Here is a 23888-nt window from a genome sequence, read left to right as displayed (position 1 = left end):
GGTGTGAGAGATCCTGGAAGAGAGGGGGGAGAAAGGAAGAGAGAAGGAGAGGGAGAGAGAGGGAGGGAGAGCAAGGGAGACAGAGAGAGAGAGAGAGAGAGAGAGAGAGGACAAGAGAGAGGGAGCGAGAGAGAGGGAGCGAAGAGAAGAGGAGGAGGCGGCAGCGGAGGAGGATTAGTGTGGGGTGGAAAGGGAGAGTGAGCGAGCGAGAGCAAGTTGAGGGGAGGGGGTGTAAGAGCCGGCGAATTCTTTTTCTTTTTCTATTATTATTTTGACGACTCCCGAGTTGCGCCCATGCTCTTGTCAGCTTCGTTTTAGGCGTAGCATGGCCAGGCAGAAGAAAATGGGGCAAAGCGTGCTCCGGGCGGTCTTCTTTTTAGTCCTGGGGCTTTTGGGTCATTCTGACGGAGGATTCCCCAACACCATCAGCATAGGTAAGCTATCCAGAGCCAGCCAGAGGGGCCAGGCTCTTCTGCATCTGAAACCCACTGCCCGAGTGGGGCTAGGGATATTACAACGTGGGTCCCTGTCCTGCATGCTTGGGGACGGTGACTAGAGATGGGGGACTGGGCAGGGATCTTGGGGACCTGAGCCGCAAGGAGCTGACTAGTATTGGGAGCATCCGAGATGAGAGAGGGGGTCTCCTGGGGCTAATGCGGTGAATGGCCAGGTTTTCTGAGCTGACCAAGGAGCAAGGTAGTCTGGCTGAAGGTTGGGATGCTGCAGGAGGCTTAGAGTCGCGGCTTTTCAGCTCGCTCTTCTGGACTTTGCCACCGCATGCTTGCAGCGGCTGGAAGTTGTCCCAGGGTGATACTGCCTGTCTGGCCGCGCCAGGATGCATAACCTGGGCCCAGGTCGCCCTGTCCCGCGTCTCTGACTCCAGTGAGACAGGATCGTGTTAGAGGAGATGGAACCCACTTTGGATCCCCCAGACCAAGGAAGTAGCTGGGTGGATGGGGCATAGGGTAGGAAGTGGGGGGTGACACAAGGAGTCGGGCAACCAGGGAAGTCACACAGACGAGGGATTCATGAATTGCTGCTGTGTCTGTCTGGAGACCAGCTCCAGGAGCCAGCCGGAAGGGAGTTCTCCCCGCCTCTGCCTGTATTTACAAGTAGAGAAGTTAGAATGTTGCTTTTATTGCACTAACCCCCTGTATTGTCATGGAAAAAGGTGGCTTGTGGGGGGAATGGGTTGGGACAGCAATGGGAATGAAACTGTTTTTCTTCCCATCCCTATCCCTGTACCCCAGGAAAAAAATGAACCAGCTGTGGGGATAAGGGTGGGGGTGGGGCTGGAGTCAGGGTTTGGGGGCAGGCCCTTGCTTAAGGAAGAACCAAGACCCACTTTTAGTTCCTTCATCCTACCTACAGCAGCCCCCTCTCCTTTCTCCCTTCTCTTTAGCTTCCTCTGTGTAGAAAACCCAGGTTTTTCACAGTGCAAATCAGAGTTTACAAGTCTTGAAAGACACAGGTTGAAAAATCAATCATCAGCTGAGCTTCCCAATAACCCAGAGGTGCCTGGCATCTGATGCTTGCTACTTTCTAAGTCACCCTGAAGTGGGGGACACACGCCAAATCTTGATTGCCTTTGCTCCTAGGTGGACTTTTCATGAGAAACACGGTGCAGGAGCACAGTGCTTTCCGCTTTGCCGTGCAGTTATACAACACCAACCAGAACACAACTGAGAAGCCCTTCCATTTGAATTACCACGTAGACCACTTGGATTCTTCCAATAGTTTTTCTGTGACTAATGCTTGTAAGTAGATCTGCCTTGCCTCCATTTGGGACCTGAGAGGACCTCATTTGCATTTTGTTTGTGATGCACCGGGGTCTGCCAGTGTGTGTGCGCTGGGGGGTGACAGCCTCAATAAGCAGACTGAGGCAGTAGTCAATCCTGGGTTCACGTTGCATAAATCAACCCTGAAGGATTCTGCTGCGGGGCTGAAAGCAGTGGGCAAAACTCTGTGATGAATTATGTTTGATGCAAAACTTTCACTTTCCTCCCTGCTAAACTGGTGTTTCCTCCCCCGCACCCTTTTCTGTTGGGGGAAAAGAAAGAAAGAAAGAAAATAGCATGGTTGTTCAGGGAAATTTCAGATGGGATTTAAAAAGAAGCAACAGCAGCTCCTTGATTGAGTCAATGCAGGGCGTGCAATACTGAAGTGTGAAAGCTGTGTCTGGTGGTAGGTAGGCATGAGCTGGGTTTGATGATTGCCTGGCACATAGGAACAAAATATGAGAATCCTGCAAACAAGTGACCTTGAGGCACAGATCAGGCTGGGCTCCCTGGCCTCTTTCTGTCCTTACCCAGAGAGCTCTGATAGGCACTGATAAGACTACAAACTGATTGCAAGTGATGAATGCTTGTCAGCCTAAAAGGAAGAGGGAAGACAGTTCTCAGGTAAATTTTTGGAAAGCCAATCCTGTCTGTGCCAGTGCGCGCACGCGAGCACACACACACACACACACACACACACACACACACACACACACACACTCACAGGCACAGGCACACACACATACAAATACACACACAACACCACACCACTCACAGGCACAGACACACACACACACACACACACACACACACACACACACACACACACACACAATTGTTAAGGACAACACTGTTCTTAATTTAGAGCAAGAGGTTGGTTGTGGGGAGAGGCTTGAAGCAGGAACACGGAACACTAAAAAGGGGAATTTCGTCAGTCCCAAAGCTGTTTTTGAAATCCTTAGTGGCAGCAATGATCATCTGTTTGCAAAGGGGGAATTTTAACAGTAAAATCACAGGAATCCAAATGACCACTAACGTGTTGGACACAGGTTTTTGTTTGGTTTGGTTCTTTAACTTGAAAGGAATGTTCTGTGAGAAACACTGAGTTCTTCATCTAAGCTTACTTTATTTCACCAAAAGTTTCTCCCAAATGCAGCCAGTTAATATAAAGTATGCCGGATGTCCCTGGATGGTGTAGTTTGAAATCTGAAGTTTCATTCCATTTTGATACATGGCATTTGTGTCTGGTCGAGTCTAACTTTGTATATGACTTTCTTCGGATCCTTCCATCTCAAAAGATATGTAATCCCTAGCAAGCTTTAAGCAGGTCTGCAAGATCATATTTTCTTTGCATTCAAAGACTTGGGATGATGGGAAAGGGGAGTGAAGAAGTTCTTTTCAAAACATGTACCAGTTACCAGGCTTAAGAACAAATCAGCTAAAAGTGCAGACCATTTTATGAACATGCTCCGAGACACTGTATTTGACATCCTTTGGTTTTCCAATACTGACAAAAAAATAATGTATTAATTTTAGTTAAGTGTGAAAGTGGCAAAAAGTCTGGCTACACTTCGTGTCTTACATCTGTAATCCGAAACCTCTCTCCAGCATTTACAAGGCATATCTGATTCTTAATCCTACTGCACTGTGGCTGCCTCAAGAGGCTGACTCTCAAATGCAGTTTCCTAAATATCAATTAGAACAGATTTAAAACCAAATGCATGAAACTAACGGGTGTATTATCACTAACAACAAATATGTATTTCATTTCCCTTCACTCTCTTTCCACTGATGGATACTGGGCTACTAGATCCTTTTGGCTTCTCGGGAATGATTGATTTTCAAAGCCATGGGTCCTGTTCTTATGATCAAACTCATCTGACACTCACCAGCCTATGGCTACCAGAACCTTACCTGAACAAGAGTCAGGAAATGATCATTGCCTTGAGAAAATCTCAGGTTGAGGAACAAGCAATAAGTCATCTATATTGGTACTGGATTGTCTTAATTCCTTACCTCTCAGAGCAATAAAGTAACAATGATGGAGAAGGAAAAGCAATTGATCAAAATCTCAACTGAAATCCACAGCACTGTTACTTACAAGGCTAGGTTATGGTTACACACTTGAGAGTGGTAGAGAAGGGGTAAGACTTAGTAGGCAACAAGAAAAACAAAACCAGAAGGAAACTACCTCCTTGGTCATGTCAAATATTCATGTGTGTATGCACAAGCACATAACACACATGGGAGAACTAGCTAGAACTCAGTGACGTGTACCTAGTTGCCTGTTGCACTCTCCAACTTCACAGCCAGCTTATAAGACAGAAGAGAAAAGCTGCCATCTTCTGTGGTCCCTGAAACAGTCACATCTTGAATGGGAATCAGATCTCAAAGCTGTCTCCTGGCAGCTGCTGCTTGGTGGCTTCAAGTGAGATGCCTACCTAGTCCAACAATAGCCTATACAAACAAAAATTCAAGAGGGCAGAGAAACCCTAGGGATGTCTATAGCCTACCCCATGGCCATGACTATTCTTTTGATTGTGGGAGCATGAATCAAATATGTCAGATACAAGCATACAATTCTAACAGTACTCTAAGCAAGCACATGACTACAGATCCCATTCCTCCAACTGGTTACCTAGTTATACAGAGGAAACAAGTAACTCCAGTATCTTCTGAACTTCCTAGGTGAAGAAATCTGTGGAAAACCTCAGATAAGTCCAAATCTGGTTTATTTATTTATTTATTTAATTTGTTTTCCAAATCTGGTTTTCTACCCCTCCTATAGTTCAGTGTGGAACTGGACTAGCAAAAAATAAAAGACCCTTGCTTATTGTCCTGCAGAATTGCTGGTTTCAGCTTTCTTTAGGGCTAGAGTGGATCTTGTCTCATGATTTTCTGCATGTTCAATCCCAAGGTAAGTATGTACTTTCTAGGGTGCAGGTATGCAGGTTAACAGAAACAGGAGGGATAAACGAACAGTAGAGCCTTCTGTACTTGGCCCTGTCCTCTGTTTTCCTTCTGCCTTGTCACCTTGCTTCATACAATGTATTCAGAAGTTGTTCTTACAATAAATCTAAGGCACCAGTTATTTAAAGACTCTACTAGCAAGCAAGCTTTTTTGCACAAGCCTCAAGAGGTTTGCTTAAGACAGACTCTAACTTCATTCTGTGCCTTAAGAGGTCAATAAAAGCCTCTGTGGCTTTGAAAGGTGGTTCAGTTGGGATCTTAGCTCAGAAGAGAATTGAAGTTTCTCAGACAGCCCCATCTGATTTAGAGCACATGTTCCCATTTCATGGGAATTAATAGTTTGCTGCCTTACTTTTCAGTTTAGCTGGGCAGATGCAGAGAGAATGGTGGTGTCACCAAACCGGTTTCAGCGTGCACATCACAGACACACATAGGCACACTCATTATTAGTGCATATGCCAAACAATGCACACACATCTTGCAAGTTACAAATCTAGCATTTAGGGGAGAAAAAAATCAAACCAATTTGATCATCCTCAGGCTTAGAAGGGTATGGAAGTATCAGGAGACTGCTGGGTTCCATGGTTTGACGTTGCTGTCCTGGTTCCTCAGGAAATACTGCTGATTCCCTTGAAGTCCCCTCCTGTGTCTTGCTGCTGTGCACTTGTGGTGCACTCCATACTACACCGCCCCAGCCTCTGCAGTGTCAGCTCATTAGCACACAGATCTCATATTCCCTCTCCGCACTGTCATTGCAAAAATTGCTGTTGTACACCTTTACAGCCAACAAATGTGCTCGTGGATTACGGACTGTTTTGGAGAAGCAGGGAAAAGGCAAATGTAACCTTAAAGGTTATTCACCACAGAATTGTACTCTAAATGCTTTGGCTGAAATAAAAATCTTGTTGACAGAAGCTCAGCATTGATGGTGGGAACGAGAGTGCAAAAGACTTAGGAGTACAAGGCCCTGATGGAGCCCCAGGCAAAAATGTCTTTTGTCGGCTAAAGCTAACCTACCAACAGCAACATTTCCTTCTTTTAATTTTCACAAGTGACTTGAAATATACCTGCAAACTGAGAACTTGCTCCTTTTATAACTGAATGTGTCTTGCTACCAAGTGTACTTAGTGAGACAGGCTTCTATCTCTTACCCACGGAGTCACAATCTAATTATCTAATTACTCTAATTGCCAGGAAGGAGCCACTTAACCATTTAGGTCCTTTTGGAAAGGAAAAGTCTCTCTTGATCACAAACTCTGCAATCGGATGGGTTTTGTTTTGGCTTTGTTTGAGCATCTGTCTCCTTCACATAAGCTTAGAAACTAAGCTGAAGACCCTGAGAAAAGGCTCTTGCCTTCCAATCGAGTTTCATGTCCTAACCATTATATTCTCTGGCTCCACCTCCCCCATCGCTAAAGGATCTTTGCACCTTTGCTTCCCTGCCTCCTCTGCTCTCTCTGCTGGCTAGTCCTCAGGAAGCTCACTGGCTTAGCTCTCTTCTCGGTCCTTTTGGCCAGCTGGCTTAGCCCACTGAAGCACGAAGAGGTCGCCTCAGTGATGCCAGTCAAAGATATAAGTCACCTTCTCACAAGGTTTATTATCATTTTTTTCTTAATCTACGTTTTGGAATGGAGGAGGGAGGAAGGTGAGGCTGTTCATTTGGGCCATAAAAATAGATGGCAATCAGCAGGCTATAAAGGTGAGCTCCCTGCAAAGTGTATTACCTCTCATACAAGACAGCTTCCTATTGATCTAATAAGTGAAGACGGGGGGGGGGGGGGAGGTTGGGAAAGAAGTAGAAAGAATTACTCTGTCATTCTGTCATTCTGTCTGTTCTTACTGAAAAATGGACCATGATTTTTCTTTCATTCTGCAATTTCAACTTGTTTTCCTCCTAAATGAAACTAGTTTTCCATGTCTCCTGACTTCTACCTCAATTGAGGTTGTTTAACCTAATTGTGCATTTCCCTCCCTAAAATTGGGTGAGAGTAGTGGGAGCAGCTTTAATGTCTTCGGCTGCTGAGATGCCTGTAAATTTCATTGTTAGGGGTACTCAGAGATGATTGGCTGCCTCTATTTTGACAGATTGAAAATAGATGGAGGGTGCTGAGGTGTCATTGTTTGTCTGCCTTTCTGGACAGAAGGTTTATCACATTTACACAACTGGCTTAAGGATTAAGAGACAACAAAGATTTTAAGAGATGACTAGACATTTAGGAGTTACAATTCATTACTCTGGAGCAGAGGAATAAACGCCCTTATCCAAATGATTTGCCTTTGAATTTGTTAGATGAGGACCACAGATATATTTTAAAAGAGCTTTTGTAAAATTTTATCTCCTATGAAGATCAAGAAAACCTTTTTTAAAAGTCATGTTTTGACTCCATCCCTTTGTATTTTGGTACTTTGAGAGCACCATTAAAACAACCAATGGGGGCAAAAGATATATATCAGCAGAATAAGGAAATTATACATGCACAAAAGCAAGTCTCTCCTCCTGAAAGCTGCTCAGGAAATATCTAGGCCCCAGACACAGAGTTTCAAATAGTCTCAGCCTAAAGTCTATAATTAATACAGAGTTAGGGACACTGTCTCCCCAAAGAATCTATGCTTAGCAAAAGGATAATGTAGGCAGGGTTTGTCTTTTTCATATTTCTACTCTGTTTATCACCATCATTTTCTTTTCTTTCACTGACTGCTGAGCTCATGTCTGATGACTGGTCTCTAATCACCTACTCATTACTTGCCCTTCCACACTAACTTTACATAGGAACATTTCTTACATTGAGAGTCTATTTTTTTTTCTTTTTTCTTTTCTTTATTACAAGGTCCTTGTTCTTACTTCATTCTCCTTGAGAACTGTACACTACTTTGGGGATACCAGCTTTTTCCTAAATACATCAATATAGCCTAAAGCAGTGGAAGAAAGGACTAAAATAACAGGGAGTATTGACTTTAAAACCTAGGACTATAAGCACCATCAAATCTCAATTTTAAGGAAAGATACTCAAATGGGAGCATCTCAGGATATGATGCTCAGATTGTCTGTTTACCTAAATTAAAGTCAGCTGGCTTTGGTTACGGAGGGCTTTTTATCAGGGAAATGATAGCTACCCATAGTAGGATGAGTATGAGTACAACAAAACTTGGAAGTGTTTTGGACAATTTTGGGAAGCAGCCCAAGTACATAGGGTTTCATTTTATTGAAGTGGCTATTGTAAGATCTATGGGCAGTGGCAGGAGATGCACTGTTCCAAAGGAAAGTCAAAGAAGACATGAGGATGATAGGGAAGCTAAGTCTCATCTAGAAAGTTTCCATTCTTTGGAATGGCATGTGGAATCCCATGTCAGTGATGGTAGCACTAGATGCACTCTGAGCCTAGCTGAGATGCATCTCCTTGTCATTCCATCTAGCCTTCTCCTATCTTGGTTCAATCATCCATTCTGGCCCCTCTCCCAATGGCAGTAATGTCCACAACTCTCTCTTCTGGATTCACCCTGCACAAGCTCCTTCTTCATGGTTCCCATCTGCCACTTGCTTCTTATGCAGTTATCCTCAACACAACACTATTTGTCCTTCTTTGCAAAAGTCAGAGGAGCACGCATGGATAAGACATGAAACACTTTGGTGATGATCTCTCACCATATGTGGCACAATTCAGTGCAAAATGGCACTTACCAACCTTTCATGTATACACCATACGTCTGAAGAGCGTGTTAAAGATTCTGATTTAAAAGTTTGCTATGGGCAAATTCCCAAGTGAAGACAATGCTGATGGTCATTAAGTTACACTTTGAAAAAAAGAGTCCAAAGCTAGGAGACTGTATTTACCGAGTAAAGGTTCTTTCAAACATAATTTTCTCATCAAGATTGGTCCACTTTAACTAACTAAACAAGGGTCTATAAGAGATACATTTGGTTTATTCTGACTCACAGATGTTTCAGTAATATTCCAATAATCTTGTGTCCATTTTAGCCAGGTAGGTGACATGATGAGATGCCCTTTGAGAACATATGCTTAGAGTTAGCTTTTGTCAGAACGTGGAGGGTGAACTCCAGGGCAGTCTGAGGGAGAATGTAGCACATGAGTCAGGCCGACAGTGTCTTAGTGACTTGCCCCATCGCAAAGAGTCACAGTTAGAAACTACATGTGCAAGAAATCTAAGGGTAGTTTGTGGCTTCAACTCTATTTCCACTTTGTTTCTCTGGGTCAAGACATGCTAGAAATAGGCATGTAGCCTCAGCTTTTCAGAGTCCTGACTTCTCTTTAAAAGGGTATTAAACAAAAAGTACAGCACAATTCTCTCTTTATCCAGAAGAGGATGAAAAATTGACTCAATTTTCAAGATTCTCAAAGTGAGGGAAGAAGTGTAATGTTGCTGTCCATCTTAGCTGAGGACTCACCTAAGGAAGAAGTTAAAAGAGTATCCAGTGACATTTGAAGACCGAAACTAATACAATCCCACCTCAAAATATTGTCACTCTAATAGTCTGCCTTTAGTCATAAACTTTACAAATTCACTTATCTGTGTTATTGCATTGGAAACCTGTGCTAAAATGTTAGTGTGCTATCTGGAAAGGAATGAGCTAAATAATTATTACCCATTGACATCTGAAGCAGATTTTTTATTTAGATTACCACCTATTACCTTGCAGACTCCTCAGAAGGAGATATCCAGGTCAGGTAAGTGACCCAGAATAAGACACCTATCTGCCAAAGGAAATTGAGCAAAGACAGATGGTAGAAGAAGGGTCAGTGAAGCACACACTATCTTTTTTCACATTTGTCCTCCATAGCAGACTGCTCCTTTTCTCGCTATTTTAGTGGCTTTTGACCCATAGACTTACTCCCTTCTCATATAGTGAGCCTGCTGCCAACACTGTGCATGGTTGTTTGTTACCATGGATAATTGTGATGTTAAGATTTTCTATAGTTACTGTGGGAAACTTTCAGAAGTAAAATCTGTTTGTGAGGGAAGGTAGTGAGCTATTAAACATTGCTATGACACACACACACACACACACACACACACACACACACACACACACACACACACACACACACACACTTCCAGTTATCCATGTTTGGCTGATCTGTTGCCAGTTACCCACTGTAAGAAAGGTCCATCTTTGCTGTTGCCTATAATGGCTCAGGTATCGGATGAAACAGGTAGAGATCAGGACTCAGCCTACAGAAAGGTAAGTAGATGGATAAAAGTGCTCATATGGTACTCTCTGTGTGGGTGAATTGTAGATTTAAGACAGAAGGGCCTCTGACATTTGCAGTCAGCCAGAAACAGTTATAGAGCGTCAATTACCCTTTCATCTCACTGCAATGTCCAAAGCTACTTGTTGATTAGTTTTAAAACAGTTATGTCTGAATTGGGCCATTTGCATCGGAATCACCAGAGGTGCTTATCAAGTATGAATTCCTAGTTCATACCCTGAAAGTATGAGTCAGAAAATATATGATAAGTCTATTTAACAAGCTTTGTGGGTGACACTAATAGCATTCACTCAATTTGAGAATCATATATTTAATAAATCATGATACTATAAACAGAGATGTGCAGATTCAGACTGAAAATTATTAAACACCCACTAAGCACCCAAGTATTCTGCCTATGCACTTTAATACATGTTGTTTCTCTGTGCAAGTGAAGTACTATTAGCTCATGTAATCATTAGCAAGTTTGGCTCTCAAGCTGAAAATGTGGGTAGGACTTGGAAAAGCTAAGAAACTAGCCTCATAGTCCCTGGAGCAACTACTCTGAGATAGAAACAACTCTGAGACAGCAAATAGTAACAAGGGAATGATTTTCATTTTTACAGTGCATCTTCCCATCTTTGCTTGTTAACCAATGATGGTTCCTTAACCATGCCATAAACTAGATGTCAAGGCAAATGTCAGTTCACTTATTAAAATGGATGTGTTGTAATCATTTACAACAGCGTTCATTGTCGCCCTCCTCCCCATGTTTTTTATCAACAAATTTAAAACCAGAGCTGAAATAATAACTACCAGTCATCAATGCTGTACAACAACGTGGAAAGCATTGTCCAAGGAGTTTTAGATGTTACATCTCAAGGAATCATTATATTTTCGGAAGTGAGTCATTCTCACTCCAATTTTATACAAAATAGAAATCAGAAGTGGTTCAAAATTCTTAAGTAGCTAGCTCAAGGTTACACAGCTGGCTACATAGTAACACCAAGAGAATTTGCTGCCTCTAGAGCCTTAGTCAATTTCAAATGGAGTTGAAATCTTAAATGATTATAAGGGCCAGTTACACCCCATAATTGGGGCATTAGGCAGGTATGCTTAATAAGGAATATTCAAGCCTTTGTTGATCTCTATGTTCCATGCCCCTATTTGAACATATACTGCTCCCATTTTTAACCTGCCATGAAACAAACAAGATACCTTCCACATTCCCTAAGACAACTGGATGTGGAACGTGCATGTTTCTGACATCTGTACCACAATATATGGGATACTCCATTTAGCAGCTAATTACTGGTTTGGAGCAAACTGTTAACTGGCCATTATAACTAGTGAGAAAAGCAGAGAGAGAAGAGAAAATCTGTACTTAGAGGGTAACAAAACCCATTTGACTTCTCTTCTTAGCAAAACATTAAGTTATACCAGCATGATTGAACTGTCTCTTGTGTGCATATCGCATAAGTAATCTTACATACACAATGCTTTACATAGTTGCTTTCCATAGATAAATGCCACCTCAACTCCAACCTTCCATCAGGAAATATTGAGGTGTATAGCAAGGGCAAAATGTTGGAATGGGGTCATTAATATATATTTGGCAGAGCAAAAGAAGTCTTCTAAGGGGGCTTGTTTTGTAGAAATTGCTTAGGTTCTCATACATACTTCCCACAAATTGGAGACACTGTCTCAGTTAAGAATCTCTGGAGAATCACCTAGGGTAAGATTCTCTCCTAAATTTCAAGACAGAGGCTTATTGTCTTTAAGCCAATATCCAAAATTCTTATTTCTTTGGAGTTGCAGATGGACCAGAAGCCACATTGGTCATACACAATCAGCTTGCATGTTAGTATATCCTGCCATAGTAAGAGTGAGAGCAATAAGTCTTCTCATAATAACCCCATTATCATAAATAAAAGCAGGATGCAAATAAAATGCTGTGCCTCGTTAAAATAGAAAATAAGAAAACAATTTGGTACCCTATTCTTGGACTCTGTCAAGTCCAGTTCTCTGTCATTTTAGGTGCTCCAATGGTAGTCTGTGTGCTGGTTCTCTTGAGGCAACAAGACAACATCTAGTGACAAGATTCAGCTAACCAAGAAACCTATCAATAGTTTCTTTCCTTTAGGTTGAAAATAGTATTGGACACTACTTATTTACCAATGGGAAAATTTTTGAACAAAGCCTTTATTGTTAATTGGACATAAATATCTGGGTACCTATAGAACCTATTCTTGAATAGAATTTTATGAATGCCAGACAATGACTCCAGGACAATGTATTTCTCAGTAAAGGCATGCCTAGAGTATGAATTAAGACCCACCTCCCACATATACCACCATACAATTTACTTTGAAGTAATAAAGTAAATTACAGAAAAGTGAGCACTTTAGATCCCATGTTTCTATTGCTTTGGGAAATAATAAATGGGGAACAGAGGTTTATGAGAGTGAGTACAAGACCAGGAGTTAAGAGAATCTGACATCAGCCACCTCAATCACTCTGGGCCTGGTTCTAGCTTTTGTAATTACTAAAGTATAGAGGTCCTTCTGGATGATATCTGAGATTTTCATCATTGATAACTTATCACTAGCTCTTATCAGATCTCTTCATTTCTAACTGAGGAAACAACATCCAAATGGAACCCCTCAACATTTTCTGTATTTGGAAAGTTCCATTTGTGTTTATTGACCTCACTCACACTGTTAGGTTCCATGACCAAATTATCCGGTCATAAAACTAATGGATAGTGTTTCTAGTTATTTATCACTTACTTACCTTTGCTCACCCCAACCTCTTTCACTTATTAATTATGAGACACTGAACAAGTTACTTGACTTCATTATATGCCTTTGGGAAGTTGAAGTGGTAGCATGTATACTATTTGGCAAATTAGTTTTCTTCTCTCGCAAATGAATTTCTCTCACTCAAACACACACACACACACACACACACACACACACACACACACACACACACACAATGTGAGTGGAGATAATAATAACCCTTATAGGGTTGCTGGCAGTTTGAAATGAAATCACAAATTCATATAAAACATGTATGATAGTGTCCAGAACTCACTGGTCATTATTATTGATAGCATCATTAATTCAAGATTATTTTGAGCTTTTTGTCCTAAAAACAGAAACCTAGTTTCATTTGAAAACTGAAATCACTTGTCACGTCAGAAACCAGATTTCCTTCCTGAACAGCTGTTCTCTGAGCCTTTCAACAGTTCTAAGTTCTTCCTCAACCAAGGATTATTTTTTCTGCCAAGAAACCCATCACAACACCCCCTCTTATTTCCAGCCCACCAACCCAACCTCAAACATCTCTCACCCATGATTCCAAGATTGCACATCCAGTTTAACTCCTGGCAGCAATAGCTGCCCAGCAATTCAATCATCAAGAAAGTCTGAGTTGCATGTCTCTACATAACCTAAGGCAAAATTGCAAAGGAAGATCTATTGTCTCATCTCCCAAAGAAGCTGTATTTTTCTAATACAATGTGCTTTTAATCACAAACTGTGTCACCTTTATGAGACAGTGTGTGTGTGTGTGTGTGTGTGTGTGTGAGAGAGAGAGAGAGAGAGAGAGAGAGAGAGAGAGAGAGAGAGAGAGAGAGAATGAATTAGCCAACAGTATACATGCTACCACTCCAAGTTCCTTCCCAAAGGCCCAAGATGAATCTATTTGTCCTATGAAAATGGTTCAAAGGAAACTCTAGCCAAGTACCCAGTGGACTGGCTCCGTAGACAGGACCTAGAACTTCTCTAGAAATAGGACTGCCCACTGAGGAGCATCAGGAAAAGCAGCAAGAAATTGCTTAGGGGCTCCCTGGCCATTTCATTCCTATGGGCTATTTATTAGTGAGTGAACTTTCTTCCTGGGCCCTAAATCAAGAGCCTGCAGAACCAATGAGAAAAACACTCCATGCATTCTCTTCCCTGATAGACACTGCTCTGCACGCAACCATTTCTCATCTCCTCTCCATTCTTTTCCACCTCTTGTTGCCACTAAGCCCTTAGTAACTCTTTGAGTGCCTTGCCCTAACAATGGTGAAAGCAAAATGGAGAGCCACTTTGGGCATATTTCCGAGTCCTTGCAATTCCTTTAGTATACAGGAGTCCAGTCCACTCTTTGTAAAAGGTATTTGTGTTGTTCTTTGGCCTCCTGGTTTCTGCCCAGAACCAACTCTCTGTCCTTTATTCTTTCTACAGCCTAGAGACTTATAGGAACACAGGGACCTGACAACAACCAGGAAAGCAAAGCTGCATTTTCCCCAGGATAAAAGTGAACTGGATATGCCCAGTTTTTCATATTCCTCACTCCTGGCTCTTGTGCTTTCCTCCGTTACACACTGGGGCAAAGGGTTGTTGTTTAATCCTTCCTTAGTGGAAAGCTGTTTCTCCCATTGCACTCGGGAGCACTTAAAGGACAAGGGTAGCTCTGAAATGGAGTACAAGAATTTGAATCTTGGCTCTCTTATCAGCAGTGGCCTGACCTTGGATAAATTACTTAACACCCCTGAGCCTTACTTTCCCATCTGTGAAATAAGGATGAATATAGCAGTAAATATGTTATACAGATGCTGTGAATATTAAATAGGAAGATCATTCGTGCTTAACATTTATCAGGATATGTGGCATATAGTAAGTGCTGAGTAAAATTGTAGCTACTATTAACACAGAATGGTGAGATGGTTAAAAATAAAGACTGCAAAATTAAACCCAGGGAGGATTGTCCCCCTGTCTCTAGCCATTCTCCAAGCCCCGAAAAGCAGCTCATCTCCCCTGTGATTTTATAGCTGAGAACAAGCAGGAAGGGACAAACTTGAGTATAAGAGACTTGGTTTGGGAGTAAAAAGTCAGAGAAAGGCTTTCTGTGACACATCAGAAAATAAGGCTGTATTCACTACTAGGCTTTAACCATGCAACAATTGACTGGAATTCCTTAAGAGATAATCCTGCCTTGTTTACTGTCTCAGACCTGAGTATGATTTCATTACTGCCCATGCTGCTTTAGATAAAGGATCATGCTGCTTTGGATAAAGCAGCATGGAAAGTGGCATGATAACCTTGGCACTTGCTGGAGTAAAGAAAAGAACACATTTTCTTTAGATATAAAATTTGTTTTGTTTTAATGTTTTAGAAGTAGCAGAGTAGAAAAGTGAACCCAAGAATCTTCACACAATGAAGGAAAAAAATGTAGTACCAATTGAGCTTTCCCGGACACACTTTTTTGTAAATTCTTTAGTTTCAGGTGATATGTGCAAGATGGATGTTTAGAGCATTTCCTTTTGAGTGGATGGCTTTTTCTCTCTTTGATGGTACTTGCTTGAGTCAGACTGGAAATAGCAAAAGAAGGCGATATGGAAAAGGTTAACGGAGAAATTTTGCTAGCATGACTTTTTCCACATTTCAGTCCCCTTCTCTCCAAAGCAAAGGTTAACCATCTAATTCCATAAGCATAGATTGACTAGAGGGGGGTTCTGAGGGCCACCAGACAATGCAGGCAGCTGAGGCAAAGCTGTTCCCTGTCTTCCTGTCATCAAGCATTGGTCTACCAGCAGACTGTCTTCGGCAGGCTGAAACCTGGGTGATAACTAAAAGCAGTGACGTTGTGGGTTTTTTGTTTTGTTTTTATGTCCCAAGATATTCATGCTCCACCAGCTTCATCTCCTCTTCTCATTATTACACAAGCCTGCTTCTGTTTTTCTCGTAGATTTTTTCAACATGATTTTCAGAAAAGGGAACTGAGGAGTTCAATGGCTAAGGGACAATGCCAAGGTCCCATGGCCAATAGCAGAAGTGGGACTGCAGTCTGGCTCCTAACTCCTGGCACTTCTCAAAGCTGTCTTCTTAACATAGTTCTTCTGCCCTTAGCTTTCACTGCTGCACAGTGACACTCTACAACAATGACAACCCTGTCAGTTTTAAATAGGTGCTAGAAAGGAAAAAATAAATCTACAGCAAGTCAATTAGAAATGCAGTAAAGCTCGAGTTTCAGGGGCCGTGTTTAATGATATCTTTCATTTAGTGCCCCCAGTGTTAACTTGTCAGCATTTACTGCCCTTTGATTTATAGTCAAGAGTAAGCAAAACAAAGGCAAAAGTGCAGTCCATTTACACAGCCCATAATTTTGGAGCTATATCAAGTACTTCTAGTCCAACTACCTCATTTTGTAGATGAGGAAAGTGAGAACGATTAAGAAGACATTTGCCAAAGATGATGCAACTCCCTGGTGGCAGAAGCAAGACAAGAATATGGACTACTTCTCAGCGTGGTCTCTCCCATCATCTTTTGCAGCCTTCCCACTGGAAAGCTACACTAAACCATACCATACAGCCTATTGCTTTTATTTTTATTTTTGGTACCTCTTTTCCTTGAATTATGTCACCTTTATAAGTTATGGTACCCAAACCAATTTTCAAATGTAATCAACCTTTTAAGTGATTATAGAAATTAAATGTCAAATTAATTCATGATCAGTGTTTTCAAAAAATACTTCAAAACTATAAATGGATAAAATGAGCTGCATAAAGTAAAAACTCAAAGCTGGGGATATAGCACAGTGGTACCACATTTGCCTATCAAGGGTAAAGCCCAGGCAAAAAGAAAGGTGAAAGAGAGGGGTGGGGAATGGAGGGAAGGTAAAAATATTGACTTTTACCATGTTTTGTGGGTTAATATTTTTATTGTACTAGGGAGATTTTCCTAGCCCTCCAGACTCAAAAAGAATCATCAATTACTATTTATACTTATTATATCACAGTTATTTTATTACATATTTGTGATACATAAAAGAACTACCCCATGTACAGTTGTACATATAACACTACTACCAAATTTTATGCATTCAGGGACACTCATTCTCAGATCACAGAAGTTTACAATTATGTGCCAATTTGCTGTAACATCAATATTGTAGCTCAGGTTTGAAAACATAGTAAACGTGTCATAAATAGTGACTTACCCTTTCTGCAATGATCACTGTTCTTCCACTAGACACAGCAGAAACTGAAAGTGGAGTGGCACATGCCTATAACCCTAGCAAAAAAAAAAAAAACCCTTTGGGATCATGTAAATCAACATCTTCATATTATATATAATGAGAGACAGAGAGGGAGAGACAGAGATATCCACGTCAAAGTTCCACTCACGGAAGTAAGACTAGAACTCACTCCTTCCACATTCCCAGAGTCCCCAAACAATCACTACAGCATTTTATTAGTTGACCTCTGTTGAAAAAGAGTAAGGAAACAACCTAGTTATTTGTAGAATCCACGTAAGCAGGCACTAATTAATTGGAATCTCGTGAAAGGATAAGGAAAATATCACGTAACTATTAATTTTGAAACTGCCAATTTCATTCCAGGTGTGGGGGAGTAACGAGTCAGGAAAGCTATAGTCGGGTCAAGCAGGAAAATTGCTCAGACTCTGAACGGCTGGCAGCCCTCCTCAGCAATGACCACTGCAGCAAATAACCTGTCTTGATTATTAACATTTTTATCTTTGCAGATGTTCATCAGTTAGGTGTTTTGGAAAACTTGGTAAAGTGAACAAAATGGCCAGTTCCTTGAAAATCTGATTTCCAGTTCTTTGAAGGGGGTATACCAATTACTGCCAGAGTACTGTTCGTTTTCTGGCAACATGCATGAAGTCCACACCAGTGAAGGACTGCACCACCATCAGCACCTCAGCTCTCACTACACCCCTTGAATTATTTTATAGCTCTAGGTGCTGAGTAAATATATGTTAGGCATTTTGATCTTTCCATTAGTTGTTTCAGCTGAGGCGAGAGCAAATAAACCCTTGTGTCTGACAACCTTTTCAAGTTCAACGGTACAGAAAGTTATTATATGAGAAACAAAACTAAGAATTCTTCAATAGCAGGATACAAAGGTGACTATAAATGTCATCTAACAAGACAACCCATTAAAATATGCAGTGTAAAATATGTTAATATGATAAACCCAAATGAGCTGTCCCTATTCTTAGCTCCAATGTTCTGGCTGTCTTCACTAACTGCCACTGGAGCCTAGATAGTGTCCATCAAGGTCCATCCCCTTCACTGATGTTAAAATACTCCTTTTGGCCTTCTGGTTGAAAAGGACCCTAGCTCCAGAGGCAGCTTTCCTTTCCTTAGCCATATCGACAGCTTCTGCAGAGAGGGAATACCCCAGCTTAGGAGCTTTGGAGAAAGCAGGGAGAGCACTCTATCATGCTGTGGAGCTCACAGAGTCTAGTGCACCTGTTGCTTACCAGCCGAGGGGCAGCTAAAATCAGGTCTCATGAATATAGAGTAGGTGGTGAAACTGAGATCACCATGATAAAAGAATCAGGGAAATGAAATTTCTACCAATGCTGTTACCTTATGATGGTGGAATCCTTCATGAACCCTTAAATGGAACAAATTCTAGGCAAGTCAAAGTCAGGCCCACTTTGCACTGTGGGAAGTAAATATATGGACACCTTAGACCAAGAAATACAAATACTGTTAGAGAAGGTTCAATACTCTCATGACTGCTAAGGCAACGATGGGTTATTAGGGAAAGTGAGGCTGTCTGGGACTAGGTTTAATCTCTGAGCTCAGAATCAGTAAGGACAAGCAGATCCTCTGACAGCCCCAGTGAAATGAGTTCTGAAAACATGCATACTCCCAGAACTGTGACTGTATTTTCCAATTAATGAGGGGTGGGGGAAGATCTGGTGTTTATTTTGTGATGTTTTAAACTGAGATGCAAAATCTCCAGTTTGCTTTAAGTAAAATCCTCACACACAAGTAAGGGGAACAGTATTTCACAGAGGAAAAGAGAAGAGAAAGAAATGCCTGGACCCCACCCCTTATTTTGCTACTACAAACCAGCTATGTGATGACTGGCTCCTCTTTAGACTTCACCTTTTCCCATTTGGAAAATAAGGTCATTAGAGTACGTGACCCCAGGAGTCCTTCTAGTTTCAATAACACTTAATTCAAGTGGTAACACAGGTTTCCTCTGGAGCACTGAGAAGGATGCCTTACTCAGGACTTCAGAGTTTTCCAGGATCTCAGAAGATGTTCCAGACTCCATCCAATGAGCCACTCAGGCCTGGCCTCTGCCATCCATAGACATGCTCTATAGTTTGTATTTCATGGACTCTTAGGCCACTCTCTGAGGCCTCTTATCCTTTATACTCCATATAGTAGAGGCAACATTTGATAAACTTGAGCGCCAGAGATGGCCAGGCTTGCTGGTGCATACTCGTAACCTCAGCATTTTGGAAGACTGAGGCAGGAGGACTGCTACCACACCCTCAATGATCAACTGGGCAATACAGTTATTGCAAAGCAGGCATGCGCAAGGTGGTGAGGTCCCATCTTAGAAGCACGGGAAAAGAACAAAAATACAAATTTCAAGCCAACTGAACCATTGAGCTGCCTTGAGAGGGTTTCTGATTTTGCCACTTAGAGCTAAGAGATTTCACATGTTGTCTAAGTACCCTTTGCCTCAGTTTCTCCATCAACAGAGTAACAGTCATAATACTGCTTCCCTTCTAGTGCAATCATCAGGATTAAATGAGGAAATTCATACCAGATGCTCAGGATAATACCTCATCCTCATTTTATTCTGTCATCAGTGTGCAGTTTCTTCAGTGTCTACAAATATCAAGCTAAATTTTAAAATAGATAAATTAATACATATTGAGGTAATGATTCTATAACTAATTTTTGTTGTTTGTTGTTGTTGTTGTTGTTGTAGGAGATAGGTTCTCAGTATGTAGCCCTGGCTGGCCTGGACCTCCTCATGTAGACGATACTTGCCTTAAACCCACAGAGATCTGGTTGCCTCTGACTCACAAGTGCTGGCATTAAAGGGGTGTGCACCATGCCTGGCAATACCATAACTTTAAGCAGAGGCTAATTACTTGACTTCTCAGAGCTTTATGTGTTCTACCTCCCATAATGACATGTATATATTCATCAGGACCATTTTTGGAAAATTGACAAATAAGAGAACTTGTTTTGGATGAGGCTGGCATTTGCGTAAACCTGTGAACATACCACTTAGGTAAATGTTACTTTCACCTCCCATAGAACCAGTTGAGTCCATGGGAGTTCTACAGGGTAACTGATACAGAAGGAGGTTGGTTCCCCAAAATGACCCCTTGAGATGGCTCACGTGTTCATGGTGCTAGGCAATATTTCATGCTTTCTGTTGAAGGTGTAAAGTAAAACTGTGAAATGGAAACAAGGCAAGTGAGGTTGCCACTATCTTCTGGCTTGTTGGATTCTGACTGTATGACTGCCGTAGGGAGAGAACAAAGAGAGCTGTTTAGTTCGGTAAGACATAGCCAAATATTTTCAAGATGAGCCCATCTCATTTTTGAGACGGAAGAAATTGTTCTGTGGATGCAAGATGAAATGATAGAAATGAGATAAGCTCAGATCCAAGTTAACAACATTGCAAGACAGGTTAACAAAGGAACATTAGCTATTCCTCAACTCTTGCATGGTGTGAGTGTGTGTGTGTGTGTGTGTGTGTGTGTGTGTGTGTGTGTGTGTGTGTGTGTGTACATATTCAAGAATTGAATGGGGAAAATGACAACAGATATGAAGGATTGGTTTTGACATGGAAACTCCATTGGTCGCCTTCAATCCATGGTTGCTTGGTCCCTTTGTTCTTCTGACTGCTTAGCACATAATCTCTGGAGCATGAATTAGAGAAAGATACTGTTCACCTCTTGTCAGCCTAAAAGCAAATATAGAGGCAAAAAGAGACCAAACTCCCAAAATCCACTTTAAAGTCATGCTCCCAGTGATACAACCTTTTCTCTGGCTTTTCTGAATAAAAGGCTCTCAACCTTTGGTGACAAGATCCCATTAATGTATCATGTCTATTGCTATTGTCTTCATTTACCTCATATTTAAGCAGTTGTGTTGGTGGTGAAATGTCATTGGTGTAGCTTCTGACATTTCTGGAAGACTCAATTTCACAGTAAAGTCTCTGTTTCTCTGATGTATATAGTCTTTCAGACCCCTCTTCTACAATAGCCCCTGAGCCTTAAGTGTGGGTATCACATTGTAGATGAGGAAAAAGAAGTACAGAAACAGAGAAGATCTCTTAAGCTGTGTGTCAGGGTCATGGTGAGGAAAGATGAGAAAGAGCATGGCCTATAATGAGAACTATAATGGCACTTTGCAGAGAGAATGTCTTTGCATTACTGTAACACAATACCTAAGATAATCAACTTATAAGAAAGAAAGGGTCATTTTTCATGGTGATTTCAGAAACTTCAATCCATGGTTGCTTGGTCCCTTTCCTTTGTTCTTATGACAGCTTAGCTTAGGACATCATCACTGGATCATGAAGTAGAGGAAGATTGTTCCCCTCATGGCAGCCAAATGGCAAAAAAAGACCAAGGATTTAAAATCCACTTCAAAGGCATACTCCCAGTGATACAAACTCTTTCCACCAGCCCAACAGACAGGTGCCTACAGCTGCTGCAATTCATAGAACACTGGGGGACCCCCAAGGTCCAAAGTGTGATAATCCAGGAATGAAATCTGGTTTAAAAAATCTATTACACAAGATGGTTGGCAAGGAAAATACGAATATTGTCTGCATTTTATGGTTATAGGAACAGGTTAGGGAAGCTAAGCTCCTAGTACGTGTCAGACTGGGATGCAAACCCAGGTCTAATCCTGTGCTCTTTCCATTCATCATGTTCTTTCCATTTAACTAGCTTTATGACAGAATAAGGAGTTCCATCTAAGCTAATTTTCCAGATAATTGAAGCAGTCATCTTTTGGCAGTGAAAGTGCTATTTTTATTTGAACCATTTTTTGAAGGAAAACTGTGCTCAATGCGTTTCACACCTCTATGCCTTATTATGCAGAAGAAACAGATTACTGCACTTTTAATCTTCCATCTATTTTCACAATTCTATCTATCTATCTATCTATCTATCTATCTATCTATCTATCTATCTATCTATCTGACTGTCAAGGCTGACCACTTTCTAGGTTACTGGAGATAGCATATTTGAAATGGGGCCCTTCTAAAAGCAGACTTCTAAAATATGGCAGCTGTCATTGAAGGAGTATATGGACTCTCCAACTACAAAGGTCCAGCAGACTGGGTCTATTTAGTATAGGGACATGTAGATCGAAGTGGCTAAATAACTTCAAAGACAAGAAATTTGATGCTGGAATTGAAATTCCCAGTACACACTCAGAAATATCAATAGAAGATTGAATTGTGTTCATTCTACTTCACTGATCCACCATGGGGAACAGAAGATGTAAGAGGCCCATCACAGGTGGAAGGAATATCTTTTTCACTGGTATTGTTTAGAAATGCCTGCACATTGTGATAATAAAAAGTATGCCCACAGCATTTAAATTCTGCACACACAATATATCGTCTCACTGTTTGCTCCAGGGTGGATGACTCCTCCCACCTCCCCACTGTGCTACCATGTTTAAAAAGCCAGGAGAGGTCTATTTCAGAAAGATTTCTGACTCAAGTAGTGTGTCTAAAGGGGTGAATCTTCACTGATCTGGAAAACATGTCCTCTGTGTGATGCATAGAAAATTATTGTGTGTTTAGTCTGTTGCTTTCCTTTTTCTTGTCCCACCTATAATTTCAAAGAAAAAAAAAAAACCCGAGTATCCTATAAGCAAGCCCTCTTTCGCTTGCCAACCCATTGGCTTGCTGCAAGTACTTGGATCTTTTCAAATTCCAATCAGAATGGGCTCTGCTTTGCCTTCTCCATCTCCGTCTCCTCTGACCCGACAAAGTTTCCCATCTTTCATCCTGTCACTTAGCTAATGGTGTGTGTCCTTCTTGCATACATTGCATAGTCACTGGTTCCTTTCACTAGTGGAGTCGTCAGCGAGATGCTCGGCAGATGGCTCTCTGGCTGCTGCTCTTGTCCCTTCACTGCAGCAATCTGTTGTTCTAAATCAAAATGTTAATAAAAAATAAAAGAACGCAGTGCCAATGTCTGTCTGATTTAAATTAATATAGAGTCATACCTTTTGAGGCAGGTTTTACTGGCACAAGGCTCTTCATATATGCTATGCATACTATGTGATTTTCCTCTCTCCCTCCCTCTCTCTCTCTCTCTCTCTCTCTCTCTCTCTCTCTAATTAAAATTAAGCACTTTCATTTCTCTGAGTCTCTCGTGGCACCTCCAACCTGTTCTTTTTAATAATAACAAAGGCCTAACAAACATTCCATTTCAGTGTTCCAGGGAATGGCATCTCACCTGGTGAACATAATTTTGAGAGATATTATATGTGATGTCTAATTATAAACATGCTTTGATTAGATGCTGTTTTCAATACTGAAATGACACGTTTACTAAATGCTTCAAGTGCAGCTCTAAGTTAGGCATGTAGTTATTGAAATCTCTTTCAATCCATTTGTTTTAAAACTGCTGGCAAAATCATTGCTAATTTGCTACTTTATTTACAAGGGCCCTTCACTTTCTATGTACTCAGCACAGTATTCATTTCTGCTGCAGCAACAGGACGGTACCTCTCTTTAGGGAAAATGTATGTGTGTGCAAGATCATCATCTATGTGAGACAAATTTTTCAGTGTCAATTCAGAGAAGGGAATACAATGATATTAACACACCTAAAGGAGGAAAACCACCTTGTCTCAACATAGAAAATATAGAAGACCATGCTGTCCATTTATTTCTCTCATGACTTCTTTATAGACACTCTTAGGAATGGTTACCAAGAATAGCAATAGCTAACAGTGATTGTTATATAGCACACAACTCTGTAAGTGATTTAAATTCATTTAACTTCATCAAAACAACCATATATAACTTCGGTTTGTATCACAAATAAAGAAGCAGGTGCATAGTTAAACCTTTTGCCCAATGGCACCCAACTAGTAGTAAGTCATAGAAGCAGAGAAC

General features: G+C 41.2%; 1 protein-coding gene across 2 annotated transcripts in view; it reads left to right on the top strand.

Annotated features, from left to right (window-relative positions):
• The first annotated feature begins 325 nt into the window (after positions 1-325).
• LOC100770349 (glutamate receptor 3) overlaps positions 326-23888 on the top strand; it is a 268038-nt gene continuing 244475 nt past the window's right edge. For both annotated transcript variants that reach the window (XM_035450026.1, XM_035450028.1), the window contains exons 1-2: positions 326-434; positions 1599-1757. In XM_035450026.1, the coding sequence (XP_035305917.1) occupies positions 326-434; positions 1599-1757 (268 nt within the window). The remainder of the gene's footprint in view (positions 435-1598; positions 1758-23888) is intronic.

This window comes from Cricetulus griseus, chromosome X, assembly GCF_003668045.3.
Source record: "Cricetulus griseus strain 17A/GY chromosome X, alternate assembly CriGri-PICRH-1.0, whole genome shotgun sequence".
NCBI lineage: Eukaryota > Metazoa > Chordata > Mammalia > Rodentia > Cricetidae > Cricetulus > Cricetulus griseus.
Note: the sequence above shows the minus strand (reverse complement) of the source record. Positions and strands in the feature narration are given on the sequence as shown.